The following is a 27,782-nucleotide window of genomic DNA, read 5'->3' on the forward strand; positions in this document are numbered from 1 at the left end:
AGCACTGAAACAGCTCTGGTGAAGGTCACTAATGATATTCTCAAGTAGTCTGGCCGGCCAGAATAACTTCTTGCCTCTCTTCGATACGGCTGAAGTTAGTCTGGAACTGCTCCCATCGAGGGCTTTTCCTGGGGCACTAGCAAACAAACGCTCCGTAGCGGCGGCCATCTTGTTTGTTTTGGCTGAGGGACTCTCAGCCGCTGCATGTCACTCAAAATATAAAGACCGCCCACGGCTGTGATTGGTCGGTATCAGGAAAATGGGCTTTAATGGGCTCCTGTGTAGCAAAGCAAAAGCAAAACTTAATCTGGATGGCCAGGCTAACTCTCATAAAGCGCTATACAAGCCATTTACCATTTACCATCTCATGGCCTCAGATAATGGACTTGTGTCTGTACTTGTTCTGTTAGATCTCAGTGCTGCATTTGATACAGTTGATCACAATAATCTCTTACAAAGACTTGAGCATACTGTAGGGATTAAGGGGAAAGCATTAGGCTGGTTTAAATCTTATTTGTCTGACAGATTCAAACTCTAGGGTCACTTCAGAATCAGAAATACTTTAATAATTTAATACTTGTGGAGTGCCACAGGTTCAGTCCTTGGGCCATTTCTCTTTACCATATATATGCTTCTGATTGGTAACATCCCTGATTCATTGAGATCTTATTGACTGTAAAATGACAAAAATGAAATTGTGAAGACCTTTATAAAATTGTCTAAGTTTCTTCATAGTAGATGTGAACAATTTAAATCTTCTCAATAAAGGAAGAGTATTTTTTTAAGGAAATTCAACTTCTTTTAAAGTTAGCTACCTGTTTGTTCCCATGGTTTTAAAGCTAAAGAGCCTCATTTGATCTGGAGAAATGAAAGTAATAATACTGAAATCACTGAACTTTTCAGTTCTCTCTCTGATTTCTTTTGTCCTTTTCCTGCTCAGGAGGGGTCGGAAACGCCTGCGAGAGCACAAGGGAGATTCCAAACTGCACCAGTGTGTGAAAGCTGACGTTTGTGTACAGAGCGAGGTATCACAGTGTCCGCGGTTCCTCTCTATTTCTGTTTTGTAATTATGGAGACGACTGATGTTAATAGTTTTTCTAAAAAGCCTCATTTATACAGACTTGCATTGATGTGTCGTCGGGCCACATCCAATGCAGCGATGGGATCTCTGTAACTAATGACGAGACTTTTTGGTTTTGTGGACGTAAACGCTGCATTCATTTGCTGAGGGAAATATCTTTTTGTGGATGTACGTTTCCTGAGAAGTTTGCTTTGAAAATCATTTCTGCCTAAATGTAGACTATAATGTCCAAGTCTTCAATCAAACAGGGAATATTACTGAAATGTATAATATTAACTTTTGTTCTGTTATATGTAAATATCCTTCCTTTCTACATGCTCGTAGTCTCATGGCGACGATGTAAGATCTGACGACGGTTGGTTTTTGAAGGTGTGTTTAAAAAGTAAGACATTACTTAAAAAGAAACATTTTGCTTTGCTGACGTCCTTGACTTGTGCATGTTCCTACTGAGGACACAGTTTCTGTGTTGTAGATAAGCAAGTGCTGTATATAGTTATTTTCTAAACATTCGTCAAACAAGCCCAGTCGGCTCTGGCCAGGTTCTGTTCTGCCTTCGTCCTCTTCAGTTACTGTTGGCTAAAACGGACCTTGTTGAAACGGGTCGACCTGTTAATGTTCAGCCACGATTAACAGATTCAACAAAACCAGACGGATCTACACTGGGAGGGTCGTGTATGATATATTTATATTTTCAGTAGAAATATACCCGAGATAAGCAGACATTTTAACTAGTTCAGTGTCTTTGAACCAAACATCAATAGCTTCTGGCATCATTAAGTTACGTTTAGCCTCTGATTGAACACAACTGAGATCATATTGCAGCGAACAGTTCACAGTATTTTAGGGCGACGGTTGGAGAAAATGGTTTAAAATTAAATAGATATTCAGTCAGAAAGTATGTGTTTCCTAAACTTTTCAGCTTATAACCCCACAAATAACAGTGGGAGAAACGTACGACCCAGACTGTCCGGCATTTCTACTATAACAATTTATCAGGCCAACGACAAAAACAGCAGCGATTGTTCTTTCTCGATTTATTTCACCCGAGTTTTAGGGTCCGGCAAAGGAAAAGAAACCTGAGGAGGAAGGAAGTTTTGTTTGCTTCATACCCATTTTAAGATGAATCTCAAAATGACAAAAATATGTTGACTTGATTAGAAACAAATGTTGAAAAAGAAACTCAACAATGAAGACAAAATGTTAAGAATAAAGTTTCTATGTTAGGATTAGAGCGTAACTACTAAACCAAACCAATACTGGCTATGCTTTATGTAAATGGGATCATACCTGTGTACTTTAGAAAAGGATTTAATAAACTAACTATCTCCTTTAGCAAATAAACATCATGTATGCTCTTAGCATGTAGGCCGTCCTAATGCATAGCAAACCTGTTAATTCAAAACATTCTAGTTTGTTCTCAGTATTTTAACTTTGTTTGCCTGATAGAATGTGGACTTTTTTCTCAACATTTTGACTTTATTCTTGAAATTATATTTTAACTTTAATCTCAATATTTTAACATTATTCTGAAATTAAAAAGGAAAAAGTGTTCGAAAAACACCAAACACTTGTTATTTTCCCTCCAAATGACACTAATTATCCTTTGTAATTTATAATTGTATAAAGTGCTGTTTATATATCTCCTACAATTGGACTCTAATGGCCGGTTCTATTTCAAAATCATATGTTTGATGGTTCAATGCTGAAACCGACTCCCATTTAAAAGCTGACAGATCTAAAATCTTATTTCATCCATTAAATTATAACTTCAGTCTAGAGAAGAAATTAAACACAGTTCTAGTTTCTTAAAGAAGTTACGTTATGATTCCTGTTCCAGTCATCGGCACACATTTGATAGATATTTATAGTTTCACCAGATGTCCCTAAATCATCTGTCCTGCTCCTTTAAAAATAAATAACTCTCTTACTAAAAACTACAGACTATAAAACTCTTTGATGACCATGTCCCGTCCCCCCAAAAAAAATAACTCCTGCAGGTACAGTTGAAGAAAATAGAAAGTACACCTGTTTTTATTTATTTAAGTTTTAAAATATCAGAACATATTTTTTGTTTAAAAAATACAAAATATTCGACTACTTTATAATAGCTTTTCAATTGTACAATAACTCGCAACATATTCCACGCTGCCATTGTTCATTAAAGCAAAATATAGCCATCATGTTAAAATGGTCTAAAAAAACAAAGTTCAAACTTTATGATGACCTTAATAACTTAAGAGAGAAAGTATTATAGAACTGCTGCTAATTAAAGCGCTTGAATGATCATCAGTAAATTCATCTGTATGAAAGCAGGAGTGTTGCCAAGACCGCAGCAGCTGTTAGCGCTTATCTATCTGTAAAATGAGCGCCATCATTCTGCAACGAAAATAATAATTATTACTAGGCAGAAAACATAGAATCTTTACAGGAAATGATGTTCCAGCAGATTCAGAACGGCCAGAGAATGCAAAGACCAAAACCCCAGAACAAGCTGGCATGTGCGCAAACATCGAGGCCTTAGTTCAGAGTTATTTTCAGTTTGTCCATGTAACATTTTCCTGTTATTTCCCCCTTTCATTCACATTTAAAGCAAACATCAAGCGTTTATTCTTTTGCTTCTTGTGAGGTCGTTGTCCCATACAGAAACCGGAATCAGAATCTGAATTATTTTTCTTTTAGAAGCTTTTTAAAAACTATATTTTGTAATATCCAGCTGTGCATATCCATACCTCATTACCCAGCTGTGTTTTGTAGTGTCAGTGTACAACAGTTAGAGAAAAGGTACACCACCGGATAGTATATTTGAATAATTTTAGAATAATTAAACATTCTAAAGGTGTACTTTCTTCTTACTTTGGCTATACTCTATCAAATTCTCTTCTTTTATAAAAATATAATTTGAGGTGAGGCAGTGTTGTTCTCCCAGCATGCAACTCTCCACCAGCACTCTGCTTGGTGAACGTAATGAGAGAGAAAGCCGGACGACTAAGCCGAAGATCCAGCATGCACAGCTTCCCCACAAGCTCATGTAAACATCTGAGGAAGAAGAGGCGCGAGAGCTCGACGCAGAGATCTAGGCTGTCGCATCACATATGCATCACATCACATACCCCGAACAGAGCATCTCATCCCCCAGCAAACGGCCACACCGCCGCTTGTTACCGCATACCCAACACGCTGAACAAAGATTATTTCCAGCTTTGTTGTGTTCACCTTGCGTCGGAGCTGAGGGTTGTTTGTTTGGCTGGATTTGTTTCTGATTGCAGCTTTGATCTGATCTGACGTCTTTCATCAAAATGAGATTAGGAAGAAACACACAAAAAAAAAAAGTTTGGGAAACAGGAAGTATGGTTACTGTAGATAATACAATCATGGGTGATGGGGTAAAATATACTGCTCTATCTTTATGTCTCTCAAAGCCAGTGGGTTCGTTCAACTTTTTAAAATTAGTTCCATCAAAATGAGTGAAAATAAAACATGTCAAAATGTTGTTAATACAATTCTGGTATCTCAGCTTTTTCTGAATGATCACTCAAACATCGCTAGTCAGATCAACTGCTGTTACTTTTGAGAGAAATGATATTTATACACAACAAAATCATTTACTAGCAGTTAGAAAAACAGAAAACTAATGAGAGGAGATGCATACTGTTAAATGTGTGTAACTGGATCATTGATAGAAAGGAATCTGTTTAAAATAACAGTTCAGCCAGTGAGGTCATTCATTATGTGAAGCTGCTGGTTAGAGTGCAATCAATCAATCAATCAATCAATCAATCAATCAATCAATCAATCAATCAATCAGTCAATAATTTTTATTTAGATAGCACTATTACACACGATGGAGTGACCCAATTACTTCACAGATAAAATAAGATTATAGTTAAAGGAGCAGTAAGTGATTTTCACCACTAGGTGCGCTGTTGAGCTCTGTCTGTAGACCAAAACAAGATGTGTATCAAGCCACGCCTCTCTCTACCTCCACTCCAGCTGCAACTCGGCCCCATCTTTTCCCCTTCCCTTCTCACCCGTTTCCTCCAGCAGAACCGCGTCACCTTCCGGAGGAACATGTCTAGTGTAGAAGAAAGTAACTCGTAGCTTTATGATGCTGTTAGCAGGAGAACGTTTCAACCCACTGGGCGTGCTCTCCGTCGTTCTGCTCCTGCTACAGCGCTCCAACGGTGGCTGTCTGTGGGCAGGGAGGGGTTAAACCCTGAGTGGGGCTGTTCACAGGGACGTACGTCTTATGAACAAGAGTTTGGAGAACAACACAGAGAGATGGTGTATGACTTCATACCATAGTCCATCTAAAAACATACCTTTAGTTCTTCAAATCACTAATTTATAGGTCTGTATATCTAAAAAATAATGACATTTCGCTTAGTGCTCCTTCAAGATAATTGCCATTGGTTTCAGAAAACGGAATATTCCAGGCATCTTTTAGAAAACTGCATACTTTGATTAAAAATATGATTGGAGAGGGAAATGTGAAGAAGATTAATCTCAGAAGAACTTAAATGTTTTAAAATGGAAACCAAAACTATGAAGATATGAGCGCTCCAACGATACGATGACACCAACAGACCAGGAAGTGACCGTGTCCTGGTTCTAGACCAGCAAGGTTAGCTTTCATGGAGCGGCCAGGCCTTCTCCTGGACCTTAATTCACTAGAAAATGTGTGAGGTGAAGTCAAACCTGCTGTTTCTGAGGTAAAACCAGGAGGTGCAGCAGAAACGTTGAATATGGCCCAGTCATCCTGACACCTGTTCACAGGAACCAGCAGTCACTCCGCTCCATGCAGCCCACATGTGGTGCAGTTCTCAGACATTAGCTCAGTTATTCACAGGAAAGTTAACTCTTCAAAAAGCTAACAGGTTATACTGTAAATATCTGTGTTTGGAGGAAAATTGCAGACGCGGCTATTTTTAAAAGCTTGATCTGCCTTCTTCCTCACTTTGTGCAGAAAGAACAAATTCACTCATGTGTTCTTCATATTTTACCTTAAAGCAGGACGCTAAGTGTTCCCAAAGCCTGTAAGGGTATGAAAATAAATCTGTTGTAAGGATCTTGAGCTTTACTGACTTTTGTAAACACACTGGTGATAGTCTGAACACAACTGTACATTGAGATCGTCATCATTGGAACAATCCCATGACTCTGATCACTGGAAGTTCCTCCCATCTAACATCTGCTGTATACTGTGAGCAACTGATCCCCAGACGAGGCAAACATTAACTCAACTGATTTGTTGCATTTGTGATTTTTTTTTTCTGGAGGCAAAAAGCATTGTAATGTTTTTTTCAGTGCACAAAAAGAAAAAAAAAAGCTATGATGCATGCATCATCAGTAATGTTCTGATCCATCCTTATTTTAATATTTCTACGGTAAGGAAACTGTCATTTTGAAATTGTTTCAAATAAATGTATTTTTGTACATCAGCTCACTCCTTTGGTGTGGTGTCGTTTCTGCGCTGAAAGGATGACCTTCAGTGAGGTGATGCCCGCTTCCCGAAGGACCCAGTGGAACGGAACCAGCACAAGGAGAGCCTGGAAAAGCAGCGTCCGCTAATTATAGATAAAACACGATGCCGCCGAGTCAAAGATTCAGACAGCTTTAACAAAACCAACCAGGACCCGTGGCTGTGAATAAAAATAAAAATAGAGAGATAAGTGAAGAGTTTGAAGGGTCGGCCGGTTATATTTTCATCTGTGAAAATGTATCGTGGGAGTTTGGGTCACAGATTTCTGAGAATACGTCACTTTTGTATGAAAATGACCGGACGGCGCCTAATGGCAACGGTCACACTTTAACGTCTTCAACAGCTGTCATCTTCAAACCTGCAGAGATCGTCAGAGCAGAATCATTATTTAATATGTCTAAAATTAACTAAAAACGTCCTATTTCTGGAAGGAAAAAGCAACTTTAATGACATTAGAACTGAACTGACTTCTTCCAGTGTTATTTATGGCAGGTAAAATAAAAAAAGAGGATTTATAAAAGAAAAAAAAACTGAAAATGATACCAGGGAGCTGTGAAGTTGGTGTCATCCTTCATTTTTATTTTCTAGTTTCTTGTTTTCACCTTTGCGGTTAAAGTTGTGTCTTCCTTTGTTTTGGCTGCGTGTCGGTGTTCCTGCAGCTCATTAGCCGGCGTATTACCATAGCCCGACTACAGATGCGCCGTGGGGCGTCTTTGTTCGCTGTCTGATCCCTTCACTTTGTTTTCTCTCTGGAAATGTGTTTGTATGTTTGTGCTTTGGACCCGCCGCTGCTCTTCGTTTTCTTCCCGCTCTTCTTCTTCTTCAGCGTATGGATTAATTAATGTTGCTAATGCTCTTTACCTGCCAGCTTCATGCATCTACAGCTGCAATCAAAGTCATTCAACTCCCTCTGGACTGTAGGTTCGCTTTGGTGGAATATACACACTAGAAGCTGTCAGCAATGAACTCAACACAGTCAACTATGGCAGCGTTATTCAGTCCCGTCATCAGAAGTATGTATAACACGTAGTAGAGCACCTTTCTGCTGCAAACGACACGTAAAGCCAGACACCAGATGCAGGAAACATTCACTCTTCATGGGTAAAGGCCTCCAGGTCATACATGTTTTTGGGCTTTTGTGCAGAAACCTTTTTCAAATCTCAGACATTTTATGTAGAATACAAGTGAGGCAACTGTGATGGCCACTTTGGTATCTTCCAGGGCTCCTTCTGAAAACTTCCGAGATATGCTAAGGTCTGTTTGAAGGTCTAATGAGGCCTGAAGTGAGATTTCTTCACAGATGACAGGACATTTTCTTCCACGCAGGAAATGTGTGTTTGAGTAAAATTTACTCAAATTCAAGTTAAACATTTGGTTCCTCTTCTGTCCTTCAATGTAAGTAAATTTCACTCAGAGACATTTCCTGCTCTACAGATGCTGCAGGTTCCCAGAGTCGCAGCCCCACAGCATCACTGAGCCACTGCCATGCTTCTCTATCAGCATTTCAGTCTATTCTTCATCCCTCCCCCTCCTCCTCCTCCTCCAGACATGCCGTTGATCCCTATGCCCTGGAATTTAAAGTTTGTATTCGTCGCCCCACAGAAAAGAATCCTAAAACCTCTTTAGCTAGTTATTATGGATGACTGGAGCTCACTTTGCTTGTGCTTCTAGGTGCATAATGCCCTACATCCTGGAGTTCACGTACCATTAGTATGTGCCTTACTGTGGAAACCGTGGCGGCAGAAAGTCTTGCTGTAGGTCTTTTGCAGTCAATTCAGGGTTTTGGATCACCTGCCTCCTTAGGAAGTTGGTTTCAATCACTGACATCCTTCACTTCCAGCCTCAGACCTCTGTAGCTTCTTAAATGTCAAACTTGTCAACTATGCTGGTTCTATAGGAACATTCAAGTCTTTTTTTGGGGGGATAATTTTACCTGTTTGACCAAGCTGTGTTTCTAGTGTGCCATGAAACGTTGCCATCCACAGTTGAGGTGTTTGAGAGGTTCTGTCTGAAGCACATGTAATGAAAATAATGAAGCTGTTAATTGGTTGCCTCATGTGTCTGATTTACAAATGTGGGAGATTGCTTTCCTGGTGAGACCAAAGTCATAACTGAAAGTAGAGTTTAATGTTGAGGATACATTTAAACAAGAAATCTGGTTTTGTTTCATTTCTTTATTGCAAATGCCTGAAAAAGAGATTTTGTTTTTTCCATAAACCTAATTCACAGTGATAGTTAAATAATTTTCATTGCGACTATTCATCCAAGTCACCCTAGGGGAGAGTTCAGTGTTGCTGTAAGTGGCGTTGTGTCGGGTCGGATAGATGAGTGATCTCAGTTGGCTGAAGCAGGAAGAGATTTGAGTCCCGATGGCAGCTCGATGACTCGGCTTCAAAACCCTAAACATGGTTATAAAAGAGATTGAATTTCAAATGAAGTCACAAGTTTGTTTCAAAAGACCTTGCAATGCGTGCTGCAGCGTGCAGCAATCAGGCAGAGTTGGGCATAAATGTGTTGATGGGTGGAGAACGCAACACGGCCATTTTCCCCAGAAGAAACTTGAACTGAGCTCAAGAGATAAATGAAGTTCGATTTGGGAGTGAAGAGCTGCTGTGAAGTACGATCATTTTCTGGGCTGTTTCTTGTAGAAAAATAAAAACCTAATGCGTGCCTTTTCCCTCTTAACTAACACATAAAAAAAGAAATCCTACACCTTAATGGTCAATACCGCTAAAGCATAAAGAGGTGTTCCTGCAGGTCAGGTTCTGCTCTGTTGGATTGCACTTCAGTCGTAGCTTGTAGAGCCTCGAGACAGAATAAAACCCATAACATTTTCCCTTTGACAGTATTACATTTAACTATTGTCTTTAAAATACTTAGGAGTATGTTTGACCCCTGATGTGTATGTGTCAGGACTTTGAAACGGATCTTGTTTGCAGTGATACTTTTCATCAGTCCCTGTCTGTCGGGTTTCTGTATTTTTGGACATCTGGAAATAAATAGAAGGATCAAAAATGATGTTTGAATGTGAGCAGGAAAACCAGGCCATTTTAAAACAGCGTATGTGAACACAAAGACTAAAATGGTGAGAAATAAGCTGCAGAAACCAGACAAACACAATGACTGTATTCATATGACCGTGTTCATACCGTCGGCTTAAACCTGTGAGCTGGAGCCTTTCTTGTGGAAAGTGAACCCTGCAGGCATAAACTCTGATTAAAAGATACATAAACCTTGATTAAAAGATACATAAACGTTGATTAAAAGATACATAACTACAATCACCATCAGAAAGAGAAGAGATCAACTCATTAAACGTTGTTGGATTTATTCCTCATTTTCAACCACCTGGAAAAAAACTAAGCTCTGATGGAGAAAATCCTCTGTGAACTCAAACATCTCCACCTTTCTTCCTCCTTCCTCTGGCTGGATGTTTGAACCTTGCATGGAAAGTTAAAACGAGAGGAAGACAGATATTCTGATTATGTTTAATTCATTTAAAGCAACAGGACTGAGCGATGTTTCCCCCACAATCCCCCACAATTTGCCTGTGGAAGTCCAGCTTGATTTGCATTGACTCTGATTTATATGTCACACTTACAGCCTCGCCAGCTATTTTTTCAGCTTATTTGGTAAAATCTGGAAAATAAACCTTCATTTTTGGCACCGACATCACAAATGACGTGACGATTAGAGGCTGCCAGCAGCACAGTTTTGGACACTAAAGCTAGATCAGATTGTGAAGATGAAGAAGTTTGAGCCTTGCTAAGGAACCAGAGCCTCCATTCCCAAAACCCCTCAGAGCTCCTATCTTACCCTAAAAATTCCTACCTAGGAGTTTTAGCTCCAGAGTGATTCAGATAGTTTCTGAGAGTGACTCTGAGGAAGGAGAGGACACGCTTATCTTAGTGAGGGGGGGGTGACCCTGTTGCTAGGTCTGCCGCAGCCTTTTAAGAACTGATTGGTTGATTGTACAAAATAAGAAAAAGAAAAACATACAAATGCGCTCCTAGTGATCAATGGAGAGAAATTGATTAAACTAGATGAAAACAATCTGTGAAATGATGATTAAATTTAGCAAAATGAAATAATTGTCACACGACATCAAAATGTTTGAACACACCTTATTTACATCCTCATCATAATTTTGATTTACTTATGTTCCCTCGCCATACTGGTCATTTTATTTATCTCTTTGATATTAAGGTGTACTCACTTGTCAGCATTTTAAAAGGGAATTGCCTGCTTGTATAAAGTTGTCAGATTTCAAAGAAAATCATAAAAAAGTGAAAAAGGTGAATAGAACCGAGAGGAGCGGCGCCTCTGTCTGCATAGATCTGTGAGGAGAATGGAGGAGCGTTGAAAGGTAAAGTGCTTCCTGCATCGCAGCACTTTGTAGAACATTGCTGCAGATTAATGCGTCTTTTTCTCTGCGCTTCATGTTGCTTTAACACACCAGCCTGGAAAGTGAAGCATCGCACAAACAAACCTCTACTGACATCATCATGCAATGCAGAGAATACTTTCTTACATCTTTTATCCTGTTCAGAGAGTATTTTTCTTCAAAATGTTTATTATTCAGAGCATTTGTGTAGATAATATAAACATTTCTCTGTACTATATTCTTTGTACATTTATCCAATTTTTATTTATACCTATTCTATACTTTTTTCTATTATTTATATATCCTCAACAAAAGTACATTACAGAGCTGCAGCTTTAACCAATCAGGGTGCTGAGATGGGTTAAAGGTGCAGGACCCCCCCGTGGGGATGATGAACTACGTCTTATCTAAATATTAATAATTGTATGATTGTAAAATACATTTATGTGCTCATTTCCTCCACTGTTTAGGTGGTGGATCAGCCAATCAGCTCTCTCCGTTTCCACCATCTTCCTGCTTCACTCTGAGGCTCACTAAAAGTCCTCCTCACTACTCCTAACATTTTTCCACTTTAGGAGCTCTCTGAAGGTCTAAGATGCTTTGTGAAGAACTTTTATCTTACCGAGGTAAAATTCTAATAAAAATCTTAGAATCTGATATTTGTAAATACGGGCTCTGGTTCTGTTTTTAAACCAGAGATTTTCTCCCTGATTTCCCGTGATTTTCTCATAAGTTTACATACCCTGGCAGAATACCTTTGGCAGCTTTTTAGAAAATATGAATAATGCTAGAATAAACCTTTTCTTTATTCATATTTATCATGGAGCAGCTATGTTTGCTATTTTTAAATCATAAATCATTGTATCAGCATCTTGTTGGTCGTTAGCGCCACAATCATTAGCAGTCCAACCGGTTTGCCTACATAAAACAGGAACCCACTCAGTTTCATTTAATTTAGTATATTTAAATAGAGCCTACTCATAATGTGATCTCGAGGCACTTTACATACAAATTGATTGACGTTATGTATAGAAATCAACGGATGATCAATTCAATCCAATCCTCAAGACAGATTAAAATTTAGACTAATTTGGAGATGCAAAGGTATTTTATTCTGGAGGACTTTATTCTCAGACCCCTGGACACCCATCTCAGTTAAGCAGGAAGTGATTAGAAGTCGGATGTTTGTTTGTTGTGGCCTGATGAAGTACCGGTTTTCAGAGAGAGGACAGCTCTGTCATCTCAGTCCCACCACCCCCCCCCCCCACCCCCGCCTCCACCCACCCAGCCTTTTGGGATTACCTCAACGACAGAATGAACATTTTCTGTCACTGGATAAAAGCCTCCCTCAATTACAGTTATTTTTGCCACATTTTCTCTCGCCGTTTCCTCCTGTGGTGGCAGATGAAACTTGAGCATGAAATGGATTTATTGAAGTTATCAGTGCACAATGGCAAAGCTGGCACAAACAAAAGCCATTTGTCTTTATTCACCAGGGAACTGAGAGAGAAGCCTCATTATACTGGGGCTCGAATTAATCTCAGGCCCTTGTCTCTCCTTTTCACCTTGGCAGCCTGAAACAATGCATCGCAGGTCTTTTAGAATCCCGAACACACACTCCAGCACCCAGCGCCGGTTACTGATAGACTCGCACGTTGGGTTGAGGGCAGAGTCTCAGAAAAAAGGCAGCGGGGGAAGCTTGATGTGCAAAAACAGGTAAACTCTGGATGCCGTAGTCTATTCCGGAGTCTGCACCATTTGATTTCCACGGCGGAAAAGTTAAATCAGGAACGACGATAGATGTACTAATTTAAATTCTGTGTCACTCACTGACTTTGAAACAGTATAGACAAGCTCTGTAAACATGTGCAAACAATACCTAAAGCACTTCCACTTCCCATAGTAAAAGTAAACTCATACAAACTCCTTGACCCGTTTAAGGTATCTGCATTTTTTGTGTTTCAACAAAAAAATATATATATGTGAATGCCAATGTTTCTGTGACCTTAATGTGATAATAGATTTTAGAACTTTTAGACTGTGTCCCTATTTTTCTTAAAATTCAAACCAAATCAAAGTGGTGTATCAAATGCAAAGTGTGAGTGAAGTGGTAATGAATTCATAATGAGATTATCCTCCAGCAAACACAAATGTTAAGGACTCTTTTTTTTTTACATCTTATGGTTGATGTAATGTTTGGAGAAAGCCAGCAGGAGCGATCTCTAAATGCTCGGTTTCACTAAACTGTTAAGATCACTGGATGCGTACAGATTCTCTCTGAAAAGAAGAGTTTTTATTATTTATGTGCTCAGAGATGAAGTCATAAATATGCATCATAAAGCCCGCCTCTGAGCTGTCAGAGAGCCGGACGTTACTTTGACCTGTCAGCACGGCGTCCTCAGAGCTATTTGTTCCAAACGCAAAAGCCAGAACATTTGGTGTGGTTTACTCTGAGCAGCACAAAGAACAACCTGTAGTCTGTGTGAGAGAAGTGCCACCAAACGTGTTGACGTGCTTATTCTCCACAGGCAAGCAGAGCGAAAAGTTAAACAATAGGAACATGTTGTAGGAGACAGCAGCCGGCTTGGCAGAGTCTACAAAAGTGTCTGTGGCAGTTGTTCTGCTTCCTGCCTCCCTAAAACTCCACTGAACGGCCGAGCACCTGCTCACACACCTGCTGCTCAGGTAAGAGCGGCGAGAGCTTCGACTCAGGAGAAGCTGATATGAAAGGAAACGCAGAGAGAGAAAGAAATAAAGAGCTTCTGCATCCAAAGTATCTGGACCCCAAACAACTTCCTGTGCATCCCTGAGTGATGTGGCACACACACACACACACACACACACACACACACACACTATTATATAATCCTACTTCTGTAGCCACCAGCTTCATGTTTTTTATTTCTCTTCCTTGTTTTGTTCATTGCAACATTTTCCTCTTGATGTTTCTCTCACATTTATTCACTTATTCATCCACAGACTGTCTTGCCTGTTTCACCCCTTAATAATTACCGTCTGTAAGTTTCACTACTGGTCACTTATTTGATCTAAAACTTCTTTATACCTGCCCATACCAGATTTCAGACTTTTCAGTTCACTTAAACTATATTCTTGTTCTCATTAATGTTTAAGTATTTTGTTTACTTATTTTATTTCTTGGTGCAGGAGCCAACATAGTTTCATTTTAATGATTACAGTTGAGTGTGCAATGACAAATAAACCTCTTATTTCATCAAATTACATCCCAATGATGAAGACCAAACTCACCATTTTTTTTGCTACCAAGCGTTAAGAGTTTCACTGTTTCTAAGACCTAATCTGGCGTTCTATATAGAAACGGATCATCACTTTAAATCAGCTGGTGCCAAAAAATCTAAAAGTAAATTTAGACAACACGTCAAGACTATGAAAGCCAGTTAATGAGATACCGGATGTAGAAAGGGCCAATCCCTGTCTGTGGTTCCCTTAAACTGAGGGGGGGGGGGGGGGGGGGGGGGAGAGAGAGAGAGAGAGAGAGAGAGAGAGAGAGAGAGAGAGAGAGAGACTTCAGCAGGTAACAGGAAGGGCGAGTAACCCTAAATTACTCAGCTTTATATTATATCAGTTTATTATGTATCAGAGCTAAAATATAGATCTACATTTTCTTCACAATAACAATAAAGCCTGCTTAAAATGCCACCTTCATTATAATTTTGTCTTTTTTTAAAGCTTTTTTAACATTGCCTGTCCTCCTATTATATAAACTTGATCCTGTCTCAGGGCAGAAGGGTTTCTCCTATATCTTCGTAGATCTGAAATTTTGATCTGTTAATGTATGTATTGGCGGCTCAGAGATCTACAAAGGCAACGCCGGAGATCACCTGCTTGTAGACGGAGTCATTGATGGCTGAGAGGGAATATCTGCTGTTTGACAGCTAATTGAGGAGAGAATTATTAAATTCACATGATAAACGTGACATTTCCTGTCTCTCCCTCTGCAGACCAAACTATATTTTAACTATTCAAGGAATCTGGACACATTTTCAGAAAGCCAAGCTCAAGCTGTCGAGTTTAACAACACAGAGGTCCATTTCTGAATGCTACATCAAGCTTTGCTGTGTGAAACAGAAATTTCTATCCCTCTGTCCTGAATGGGGTTCCCATTTCTCTGGACCTCTGGACCTCTGGACTTCTGGACCGGACCATCACACAGTGGCAAGGAGAACGATGGGCAGACATGTCCGTAGTCCAGATAGTTGTTGGAAGAAATGAAGCACAGAGGAAAAGGAGCAGCCAGCGTGTTCCCAGCAACCCTCCCAGCTGCCGGACTCTGTGTCAGAACCACAGGGTTGGATCAAGGTGTCAGTTTGGGGTTCCAACATGTGCTGCCTTCCAGACCACATCATGAGCAGCTCAGACCTTCGGTCAGTGGTGTCAGCGGCTGGAATCAGGTGATAATTCATGCTTTTGTCTCTACATGACTGTTTACTTGCTTCTACGCGAAGGGACTGGCTCATCTTCATGTTGTTCAAAACTCTGCCGCGACACGACCGACTGGCTCAAAGGTTGCTGCTCTGGCTGCCAGTCAGATCTAGGTTTTATTCTGAAGCTTTGGTCCTAACTTCAGAGCTTTACATGGACAGGCTCCTTCTGTATGTCTGATTTGATTCAAACATATACCACTCCTGTAGTCTGAGGTCAGTGAATCACAACCTTTCAGTAACCCCCCCCCCCCCCCCCCCCCCCCGCACCAGCTTTAGAACCTGAGGAGACCATCAAGCTGTTCCACCTACCTGTGGCGTCTGGACTCTGTGGATACTTTTTACAGGCAGCTGAAGACGTTTTTATTCCAAGAGGCTTTAAGCTGCATTTAAACTGTGCAGTTTGTGTCTGTCTTTAAAAAAACATGCTATATAAAGTTTTACAAACATCTTTTCTAGGGATGTTCATGCATTTTTCACCAAAACAATGGAAAAACCATCCCAGACACATACCAAAGGCGAGGCCGATGAAGAGGAGGGTATGGCTGCTGGACTGCCATGCCTGCAGTCCTGACTTGTTTCCACCAGACATGGTGGAGGATCTAGAAACCAGAAACAGAAAGATGACCCTGTGCAGTTGGACATCTTTAAAAAGTTTGACGGTTAAACATGGCAACCTAACAGCTGACCACATATCAGGTTTTCTTTGGCTGAAATAATATTCCTAAAAATGTAAAACCGCTCGCTGAAGATGCTATAAACCCCAAAATCTGGTTGTAAATGACGAGGTTGATGTAAAAACTCAGAGCGAAGTCGTGTGAAGTTAAGTGAAGGTCACGGAGGCCAATTAGAGGGTTGAGCGTGGCGGCAGAGGCAGATAAGCCAGATGTATCAGAGTCTAACATCAACACGATAGCAGCATCTTGATAATAATTTAGATATTTGGATTAGCACAAGCCATTAGAATAACCCATTAAAAGATAAGTGCAAAGGATTCTGAAGCATTTACTGAGTTTGATTGCTTTTAAGAGGCCTAAATGGATTGAAACTTATTAAAGTTTTTAATCATAAAGTACTTCATAAGGGAGATTATCACAGTGTTCACCCTGATTATCACACACTTCACACTCCTGCTGCAGCCAGCTGGATAGCAGCCACGTCTTTATGTTTGACTGACATCTAAAATATGATGTATTCAGTCGGCATGAAAATGAGGACGGTGCAGCGAGTGAAGCTGTCACAAGGTGTCTCTCCTCAGCAAAAAGTCGCCGCAGACGTGTTGCCGCATCCTGACACTTCCAAGAGTCTTTGTTGAATTCTGATCCCCCAGATGTATTGCGACAGCATCTGTGCTTTCATTTTCAATTTTACCGTCTGTAACGCCCCATATGGAGACTGTCTGAAGTCATTTTCTGTGCAGACCTTTCAGCTCGTTGCACTACGGCGGGGGTCCTTGCACCTGGCTGTTTGGATCCAGATGCATCAGTTTAATCTGAAATCCTTTCTTTCTCCACAATGATTCAACTATTGACTGCGGCTCCGATTGTGCCTTCAACGGCTTGGAAAACACACAACAAGCGTTTCCCTCTAATGGAGGATAATGTCATTCAACTGAACCATCAGCGTACAACCTTCAAGATGTGCCTTCAGTTTCGCTTATTCTTCCAGTAACTCTTAATTTTAACAAGAGGCAGATGAAAGCGGAGGCAGCTGATGGTTTGGGTGGTGAACCCCCTGCAGGGAGAGAAAGCCTAAAGCAAGGTTACCCCCACCTGTTCAGACTGCACAATGACGCACACGACATTCACCGCTAAAACTTCTGGGAAAGTTACACGCTATGTGTGTTTTTGTTCTTGAACCAGGTTCTGTTCAAGTAATCATTTAATTTAAATATCACTGTTTTTAGCCCTTAAATGTTGTTTCCCTGGAATATCTAGGAGTGCAGAAAGGTTGAATGTAGTCTCTCCAGGAGCTACATCGTCTTTCTCTGTTCTCTATTACGTTTTTAAAAATGATGTCACAGTATTTGCTGCAGAGCGACTAAACAAGGCCATGGACCACGGGTTTATCCCGAGTTCACAATCTTTATTGTTTGCTGTCGTTGTTTTCCATGCTGAAGAATAAGTGGACAAGTAAACATGTTCAGTTTCTGGTACTGTGTGACCTGAAGGGGAGCAGTGTGTGAAGTGCCTCCTTTAGATTTAAAGAGAACGCACCAATACCAGTTGCTCTCAGAAGCAGCTAAGGACGGGGCTAAAAAGAGGGAACGCAGTAAATTAACAATGAATCCCACTTTATATTGACCACAACTGAATGATTTCAATGTGAAAAGGGGGAAAAATGTGATATGTCCCCTTTGAAGGAAACAAAATGATCAGAACCAAGCAGGATGCCTCCATGTTCTTGGTTCACTTTGTTATTAGCAACAAACTGCAAGTTTACCAATAATTAGTTTAAAATAAATTTAAAAAAGTCTGCTGAAAGTCTGAACTAAAATCTTATGAATATTCTGTGACATCAGGTTAAATAGGCCTAATGTGACTGAGCAACTCAAGCAGAAAAAATATTTTTGATTTTTTTGCTCTTTTTTTGGTGGAGGGGGAGATTACTGTTTCACATATGGCCAAATTGAGCATTTTTATCTTTATCAAGCAAAAAATTAGTTTCAAAATTTTGTTGTATTATCTATGTACTAAAATTTTTTGACATGAAACTTTAAAGCATGACAAAAATATGGAAAATAGACGTATAAGTGTAAGTGTAGGTTTCTCTACTCAGACAAACCTACACTTACTTACATGACGCGTCCATCTTGGGTTTCCTTTCCAACATTTGAACCTTTGTTGCATTTCTAACCCTCTTTCGGTGCCCATTTAAACACAGGAAAATATAATCACTAAATAAAAAATTAATGTTAAAAAGCATGCATCATCGTATAAAACTGCTGCCTTTGTCTTTATAAGCAAACAAAGGCAGAAAGGATGTTATTTGAAATCTCTGAGTTGAAAATTTGCATATTTTCTTTTTTGTGTTGTGATATTTAGATAGAAGCAGATGTGCCACGTGTAAATCAGGCGACCTGAACAAGACATTAAAAGGGAAAAGGCAGCCGGTGTTTCCGTTTTATGCTACAAACTCGGCTCTGGCCCGTGAAGCTGGTTCAGCGGCTGATTTATGCTTTAGAAATGTTTTCTTCCAAAGTTGTTGATTTGCGTTTTGATGAAAATGATTTGCATGAATAAACACCGTGAGAGGAGTACAGATGCCGTGTGCCACAGAATTACATGAAAGAATAATGATGAAAGACATCCAGCCCTAATGAGGCATCTGGAATTGCATATAAAAAAGCCAACCTGGTCTTTTCCTTCGCTCTCTGGAAATTGCTGCTTGTCCTTGATGCCTTTTGCCTCATTGAGGCTGAGAGCTGCGATTTAGTTGCCAAATGGAGAGACTTTTTTTTTTCTTCTTTTTTTGGCTCTGTTAAATAGTTTAATAAACGCTTGAAAACTTCAGTGGTTCTGAATTATACAGGAGTCATCAGGTAGCATCAGACCACTTCACGGTGAACAGAAACTGAATTACATCTCATCAGCGGCTTCCTTTGTTCCTCAGAAATACCAGGAGACCTGCAGGGAAATTCTGCAGCTGGCTGCTCGGCGCCAACAGTTGTCGTCCCTCAGTGACTGAGAGCGAACAACGGTTTCACATCCTTCGTTGGTTATTTATGGCGACTCAAACTCACCGAGCAACACGGCCCATGCCCCTCAAACGCCACTCGCTGCAATCTGGCAGAGATTAAATATCAGTTTAAAGGTCGACGAGGCTCCATTTTTTTCTCAGGCTTGGAAGAAAAGGTTTTCCACTGGAGCTTGGTTTGTGGATGAATTCATTACTAAAAAGGTCTCGCAGATGAAAGGGCTGCTGGAACCAAAATCAGTCCATAGCACTCCACTGGACTGGTTCTCATCCCATTCACTTCTGTCTTATAACCATGGAAATTACTGGGAAATTCACTGTTGATGGTCCTTTCACCGAGGATCTCTCCTGCTGGTCCTCCTCATACTGGCCTGGTCCTCAGCATCACCTTCTTCTTTCTAAAGCGTGACTACATGACAAAGGTGGCTTTTCAGTTCCTCTGTTCATATGTTTCACAGTTTGTTGTAGGAAATGTGCGCTGTCCTTTCAGCACACTCAGGCCAAACCTTTCCATTTAAGATTAAAAAACTACATTGAAATTGTCCCAAAAATATTATCCCAAAGGCAAGGCAAGGCAAGGCAATTTTTTTTATATAGCACAATTCAGTACAGAGACAATGCAAAGTGCTTTACATGATTAAAATATAGGAATAAAAGCAAGTAGGGATAGAATGTATAATCTGACCCAATCTGTATAATATGATTGAACTTGATTTTGTAAAGTGCCTTGATATGACATGTTTCATGATTTGGCGCTGTATAAATAAAATTGAATTGAATTGAATTGAATTAGAATGTAGAAACAAAAAAAAGAAAAAAAAAAAAAAAAAAAACAGAAAAAAAAAAGGCCACTTTATTATGTAGACCTTGCTAGAATCAGGTTGGGCTGCCTTTATACCTTCAGGATTTAAGTATAAGTAGCAAAGATTTGACACGGTGTCATAAACACTGGTCAGAGATTTTAGGCCATATGATCAAGATAGCATCGCAAATTTATCTAAAAATCTGTGTTATGTGGGTTAAAACTGGGACTGGAGAATAGAATTAATTTTTGACCCATGCAGATGCAGACATGCAGATTAAAAACATCAAACTTAATATTTGAGTCCCTTTGTTAAAAAAGTGAGTTTGCAACTTGAAAACATGTACAGTAAAGTGTTTTACACTTTCTTAATTAATACCTAGTGTCTGTTTATAGAAAGGCAACGGTAAAAAAACTACACTTGTTTACATTGCTTATTGGCCAACAAATGTAATTTAATTTAAAAATACACATAACAAAGCTTATGTCATAACACAAACAGAGGATCTGCATAGTGTGGCACAAAAATTAGTAACAATAATAATGTTAGCACATTATTATTATTATTATTATTATTATTATTATTATTATTATTATTATTATTATTATTATTATTATTATTATTAATTATTATTAGTCAGAGTACTGGTGAGAACCCATCAATGCGGAGGTTGGGATCCCAACCCAAGACCTTCTTGCTGCAAGGCAACAGTGCTACCAACTGTGCCACCAGTTTTTTCTTCTTTTGTCCAACCCCAACCAGGGGATGTTTAATCTCTTCTGGACATGTGTTCCTTTGGTAACATGTCACTAAAAGCCAAGCAAGACAAAGAGGAATGTTGGGAAACAAACAGTTAATTCTTAATGTTTCTGCTCCACCACATTCCCAAACTTTCACCCTGTTGAAAGCTAATTTAGAGAGTAAATAAAAAATTAGTTTTTGACTCATCTGAGAGATGGACATAAATTGATCATTTATGTCGGTGCGTCAGCAACGCTGCTGGGTCAGCGTTCCTCGTTCCGTTTCATCAATAGAGTGCCTTGGATTTTGCTCATTAAGGTGAGGATCAGTGGCAGCTTAGCACAGGGTAGAGAACCCTGGTTGATGCACATTGAGATGAATGAGCGGGACCAAGCCAACCCCTCCTGAACGGTCCTGGTTGCTCTGAGAAAAGCAGTCTGGTTAGGTCATCTGTATGCCCGGCCCGCTGCGGCCGCCCGCCGGCATCAAGGGTTTGAAGCCCCTTCACCAGCACTTTCATTGCACTTGTGGAAATAGACAAGACACTCGTTGAGTTAATCTGTGAATATCTCAGCGATATTAGCCAATAGCAGCCAATCCTCCACTAGAAAATGGATTAATGGCTGAAATTAAGTGCTTTTTTGGCCTTACTGGCCACTCAAATGGAACCACTAGAGCCCCATCGCCCCATCTAACCCACACACATTCATACACCGTTACACAGGGAGAAGACAACTTGGGGTTAAGTGCCTTGCCCAGGGGCTCATCAACGTGTGATAGGAGGAAGTTGGCACAGAACCCACAGCTCTTGAACCCACACAGCACCCTCACCAGTTACAGTAAATGACGATAGATTCCTGGTCAATTCATGAACTTTATTAACATACCATGACATTCCTAATGGGACCAGAATTACTCCTAATAACCCTGATCCAGAATCAGATCTCCGCCCTCTGCAGCCTCAGAAAAATTATAAATCCAATATCAAGTCCTCTCCTTCAATTACCCCTGATTGGAGTCCAGTGGCCACGGCACCAATCAGGGCGAGAAGAAATGAAACGACTCTGATAAAATGGTGAGAGTGTGTTCACGGTGGGAGCAACCCCGGCAGCAGACCACTGGAGGTCCATGCAGACCCGAAGGAACAGAGGAACCCGTTCGTTTGTGAGGGAAGCTCAGGGAAATAAGTTGCTGCACTGCTGCAGGACACAAGAGAAAGTCTTAACAACTACTTTCCATTTAAATCAGGAAAAAACACATTCCACTGAGGCAAAAAGGCTGTTTAAAAAAACAGGAACCAAGAACAGGAGTCCAGCTGACCTCCAGTCCCAGCAGGCCCGACAAAGAGTTTTAAAGAGTCTATCTATTTCATTACATTTTTGAAAAAATAAAAAGTTAATCAAAAGTTAAAACAAGACATGGCAGATGAAGAAATGATCTGTGGAAAAATTATCACAATAGATTAAATCAATACAATCACTTTGAGTTAAGAAGAAAATACTTTCCACATTCACAGATAAATCGGGACTAAGCTGATTAAATAACTAATTGTTTTTATTTAAGAATCAAGAAAAAAGAGTCTTTTATTGTCACCATGTTTTACCATGAGGCAGACACTGGCTTAGGATGCACACAAATAACATGACATAAACACACCAGACTTAGTATTTATGTTGTTTTTTCCCCACGCATGTAAATTCATATCAGAGTCCCAGAGCTCTGATATCAGTCCCTTAGTGGATGTTATGAACTGTTACATGCATAAGTCCCTCCTTCCCTAATCTCATGTAATGATGTCATTTATGTGCAGTGATCATGAGGCTTCATGTACAGAAATGTGTAACTTGATATTAATGAGAATAAGAGTGTGCAAACAGGCAATAACAGTAGAGTTATTGTAACATGATGGACCACATCTCCCAGCAGGAGGCGATTGCCCTCACAGCTCTGGGGAAGAAGCTGTTTCTAAGTTTATTAGTTCTGGATTTGAAGCTTCTGAAGGGGCAAACAGGACATTGCCTGGGTGGGTGGGGGGCGTATCAGTGGAGATGCATCTGGACCTTCTTTGGACTCGTTCTGTATAAATTGAGTCTAGATCCTGCAGACGGCATCCCACAATCCCCTGCTCTGTTCTCACCACCTGTGCTAGGTCCTTCCTCTCCTGCACTGTACAGCTCCTGTACCTCACAGTTATGCTGACACATAAAACTAACATAAAGATAAGATAAGATAAGATAAGATAGGCTTTATTGATCTCACATTGAATAAATTCACTTGTCACATCGACTCAGTAATCAGTAATCAGAAGAAGGTGCCAAAAGTAGGACAAGGTACATCAGGTATATACAGTGTGTCCTTGTTTATACAGTGGATCAAAAAAAGTAGATAAGAAAAAGAAGAATAAAAATAAAAGCTCTATGGTAGCTCTATAGAAGTTCTTTAGCAGTTTAATTGGAAGTCCAGACCTTTTCAGGTTCCTGAGGAAGAAGAGCCATTGTTGGGCCTTCTTCACCAGGTGGGAGGTGTTTATGGTCCAGGAGAGGTCAGAGGAGATGTGAATGTCCAGGAACATGATGCTGTCCACTCCCCCACCACCTCCACCTGTAGAGAGGAGGTGTTCAGTCCTCCTGGACCTCCTGTAGTCCATCATTACCTCCTTGGTCTGACTGGTGTTCAGGATCAGGTTGTTTCTGGAGCTCCATTGTGTCAGATTGCTGACCTCCTCCCTGTAGTGGAACTCATCATTGGTGGAGATGAGACCCACCACAGTGGAGTCATCCACAAACTTTCTGGTTTCTTGGGGACAGGCACTATAACGGAGGATTTCAGACAGGCAGGACCTGTGGAGAACAACAGGGAAGGTTGAAGATGTCCAGAAAGACCCCTGCTAGCTGGTCAGCACACGATTTAAGCGTCCAGGCTGACACCATGTCTGGACCTGCAGCCTTGTTGGTGTTGACCTTCTTCAGGGAGGAGGTCCCTTGGTGCAGCTGCAGGACGAGAGGCTGATGGTGCTCCTCTGGCTGGGGGAGATGTTCAGGCTCCCTGCAGCCTGGAGAGTCAAAGCAAAGAAGCTGTTTAAGGTGTCAGGGAGAGCCGGATCATTCCTCAGGTCACTGTGCTTGTAGTCTGAGATGTTTCTGATGCCTCTCCATGTGTTACGTGGATTGTTGCTGCTGAAGTGGTCCTCGATGCGCCGCTTGTACCTTTGCTTGGCCTTCTGGATGCCTTTAAGTTCACATCTAGCTCTGCTGTAGGCCAGTTTAAAATACTGCAGCAGAGTAGTTAGAGTGAAGTGGTAAAATCATACAACGATTTAGAGCTAAAATTGATGAACAAAAACTGAGAAATAGCTGGAAGACTAATTAATGACCAACATTTAAACTTAATGCAGAAACACAAACATGTCTCTGTTTTACAAGGATAGTTAATAGAGTCCAGAATTATCCTTACATTGCCTTATGTGTGCAAGGCGCTTTATTTAGGAGGGAAAATGGGTGAAGAATCAGAGAAAAAGACCAAAAATGCAAAAAGTTTGGAACCATTTTAAAGTCTAAAACTGGTGTGTCAGTTATGAAACTGAATTTGCTGCTCCAGTGAATCGGCTTCTCAGCCAAAAGCACTAAAAAACTATTTTGGTTTAATTAGTTTTTATTTGAAACTGCTACTCTGTTTTAACCCTGGATTAACTGAGCAATTTAATCAAGCATTAATTATGTATTTTATTTTAAGTATTTTAATCATTCAAACATTGATTGCACAGAATGCCTTCTTGTTGCAGAATCTGTCACCGTACCTGCTTTCCTCCTCTCCTCACACACACACACACACACACACACACACACACACACACACACACACGCACACACACACACACACACAACTTTAATAATAAAAGCTGAGACCTCAGTGGCAAAACTGAAAAATAAATCCCAGAACTGAACTATTTAAATAGTCCAGGTCCAGATGAACCAAGAAAAAACCCTGGTTTGCATTTTTTCACTACAACTCGTGGTGGACTTCAACAAAACACTACTGTTAAAAATGACACTTTGTGTGTTAATATAAAGGTAAAATAAAAATAAATAACTTGCAGTAACAGAAGCTAGTGTTTTTGTACTGCATTCTTTTACAAAACTGATTGAAAGTTCTTCAGTGTCAAACATTCAAATGTATCTGAAAACTTTAATAATTCATGGAATAAACTGTAAAATAATGGGAGCTGCATCCCTGACAGTAACCAGGAGAGACTGACAGCAAAGGAAAACGCCTGAAACTGCGAGAGAGGGAGAAGAAAACTGAATATGTTTAAAATGTTGTGCAGCTTTCAAATCCACCTTTTGGTCTGTTTGATGAAGGTTTATAAGCTAAAATATTTATCTGGACGTACATTAGTGTGTGTGGATTATGTGGGTAAACTGAGACCAAACAAACAGATTTAATGTCCCATTAGGACACGAGGACACAAATGATTAAAAAATAAAAAATAGCAGCCATTTGCTATAATGGAATAATAGGTTTTATGCAAGCATGACATTGTTGTAAAACATCCAGATGCTGCTTCAGCCTTTGCACATCTGGAAGGCAACATTTCTGCATAATTTCCAGGTGCACCATCCGGATTCTTCTATCACTGCATCCTTTGCTTTTTTTGATCTCCAGACCTCATAGACCCCCTTTGACATTAACGTTAATGCTCTGAATAAAGCTGCCAGACATAAAGAATATTAAACAAAGTCACAGATGAATTTTACAGCTTCTCATTTAACTATTAGTAACAGATTAGGTTATTAAAGCAGGGTCAGGTTTTACAGCAACATCCCAGAGCTCTGATCCATCCATCATGTGGGCCTGGAGAGAGGATGGACCACCTGCAGACCTACCAGGACATGGACGTCCACCTGGACTGACAGGCTGGACCAGGAGAGCATTGATCAGAGAAGCAGGAGGACCATGGTGGCTCTGGAGGAGCTGCAGAGATCCACAGCTCATATGAGATAATCTTTGGTCAGATGAGAACAAAACATTTGTCCTGAACTATTTGACCAACGTGTATAATGGCATTAAAAAGGGGTTTCTAAAAAGTCAGGAGAGGATGAAGACAAATATATACCAGAATGTTCTGATTTCAATTTCTGAAACATTTTTAACAGCATCTGACAATCAGGCCCTACTCTGTTCTCAGTCTGCGGTTTTGTGCACTTCCTGTTTCAGCTGTGACTGTTTTACAGCACTTTATATAAAAAAATCTCTGACGGGTTCAGACCCATGCTGTGACATTAAACATGAGCTGGGTTTGTGCCATGGTTCTACTGCCAGAGCAGATCTGGCTGGGTGTTGCTGGGATGACCTTGGGCCAATTAGGTTTCCAGTCAGTCATCTGCAGTTAGCAGCACACGGGTCAACCTGTTCCTGGGAACAGTCCCTTTGTACCGCTGGCTCTGGCACCTTATTCATCCAGACTCAGGGATTAGACCAGCAGTCTGGGATGACAGATTCTGACTGCTTTTGGGCAAAGCCATTTGTTCATGAGGAAGATTTAACAGCCAAGCTGTCGGTAGTGTGTAAAGACAGGATGGTGCAAATTGTTCTTTCTCTCTAATTAAAGTCAAGAAGAAGTTAAGTACTTCAACTGTTAGGTGTTATGCAGCTGGAGTTAATCACGTCGCCATGTCCCATTCAGTTATTCATTAAACACCATATTTCACAGTTAAACTGATTACAGAGGAAACTTTGTTCAAATGCAGACAGATACAGTAAATGATTACTCAGAGAGAGCCCGCATTCAACTACGGAGAATACAATTAGAAAGAGACAGCAGCCATATGAACAACGTCACATTTTGATAAAGGAACAATCCAGAAAAAGATGGAGACAAATTTGGACTGTGGAGAGAACAGGTGGGAAATGTGATGATGGGAATACAATAGCTTAATGCATTTCATGGCACCCATAGAGATAAAGGCAAAGAAAAACTGCTCCCAGATAGGATTTTTCACTGGGATGTCAAGCTCCTGGTCTCCAGGCACAATCTCCTGCTTTCTCCTTTAGGATCTGCTTCAACACACCAGTCAAATAATGAAGTCATTAATAAGATTCTGTAAAACTCTACTGTGTGCTGAGAAGACAGATATAGTATTTTCCTGGGGACTGGAAGTTGGGATTATGTTGATGGCTTTGCAGCAATCCCTCATACTGAGCATGCATGAAGCAACAGTGGAGAGGAAAACTCCCCTTTAACAGGGAGGAGAACCTCCAGCAGAACCAGAACCAGGCTCAGTGTGAACGGCTGTCTGCCACGACTGACTGGTGTTGGTGAAAACCGAGCAAACAAACAAACACACACACAGAAGCACTGACACAGGAGTACTTTCTGTTAAAGAAAAGTAAAAATTGTTGATAATAGGAGCTCCTGTAGTGGCTTCATCTAGGAGAGAACCAGCTAAGCAAATCTGAGCCAGTTTTTAAGTCTAGAGCATAAAGGAGAGCACATTCAGCTAGATAGAGTAAAAGCTGAGCCAATAGCTATGTCTAGAACAGACACAGGATTAATAACTTAAAGACATAGCCAAATATATCATCTATAAATCAATAACTTTAGGTAGTTGGCAGTAGTTCAGCCGGAACCTGGCCTGCTAGATGAATTCTCGTGTTATTTCTGCGTCCACAAACACACAAGAATCCATCTTGTTCCGCTCCGGCTTTAACCTATTGGGTCCAAACCAATAACGGTCGGGCCAATCACATTGCAGTATTGAGGTTTAAGGCGGGACGTACTGCTGCAATGACAGCAAGAGCGGTTGAGCCCACAGCTGGGCCAACATAAACACGGTAGTGCAGGAGGACGCACGCGTAGCTGCTGCTATCACATCGGTTTTGTAAGAATATTTTTTCTTTGCTAGAGGAACAGCAAGAGGTGGCTTGATTTGCTTACCTTCTCATAGCGCCTGCTGCTTACGTTACAATTTAATTCCATGATTTGCTAAAACCAATCTAACTAGATATTAACCTGCGTGAACAAACCTTATAAAAAGCATATATTGTAGCAGAATATTCAATATGCCATATGAACTGTCTACTAGGTTGTTGTTTTTGTGAGGAAGGCAAAATAAAATGTCACTTTGGAGGCTCTGTAAAA

The 27,782-nt window shown here is 40.4% G+C and overlaps 1 protein-coding gene across 1 annotated transcript in view; it reads left to right on the forward strand.

Moving 5' to 3' along the window:
* The window catches only part of sorcs3 (sortilin related VPS10 domain containing receptor 3), a gene marked incomplete in the record, with an annotated part of 346,527 nt that overhangs the window by 318,028 nt on the left and 717 nt on the right, over positions 1-27,782 (forward strand). Inside the window, 1 exon segment of the mRNA XM_036137616.1 lies at positions 941-3,147. Within this exon segment, the coding sequence (XP_035993509.1) occupies positions 941-999 (59 nt within the window).

The sequence above is a fragment of the Fundulus heteroclitus genome, chromosome 5 (genome assembly GCF_011125445.2).
Source record: "Fundulus heteroclitus isolate FHET01 chromosome 5, MU-UCD_Fhet_4.1, whole genome shotgun sequence".
Lineage (NCBI taxonomy): Eukaryota > Metazoa > Chordata > Actinopteri > Cyprinodontiformes > Fundulidae > Fundulus > Fundulus heteroclitus.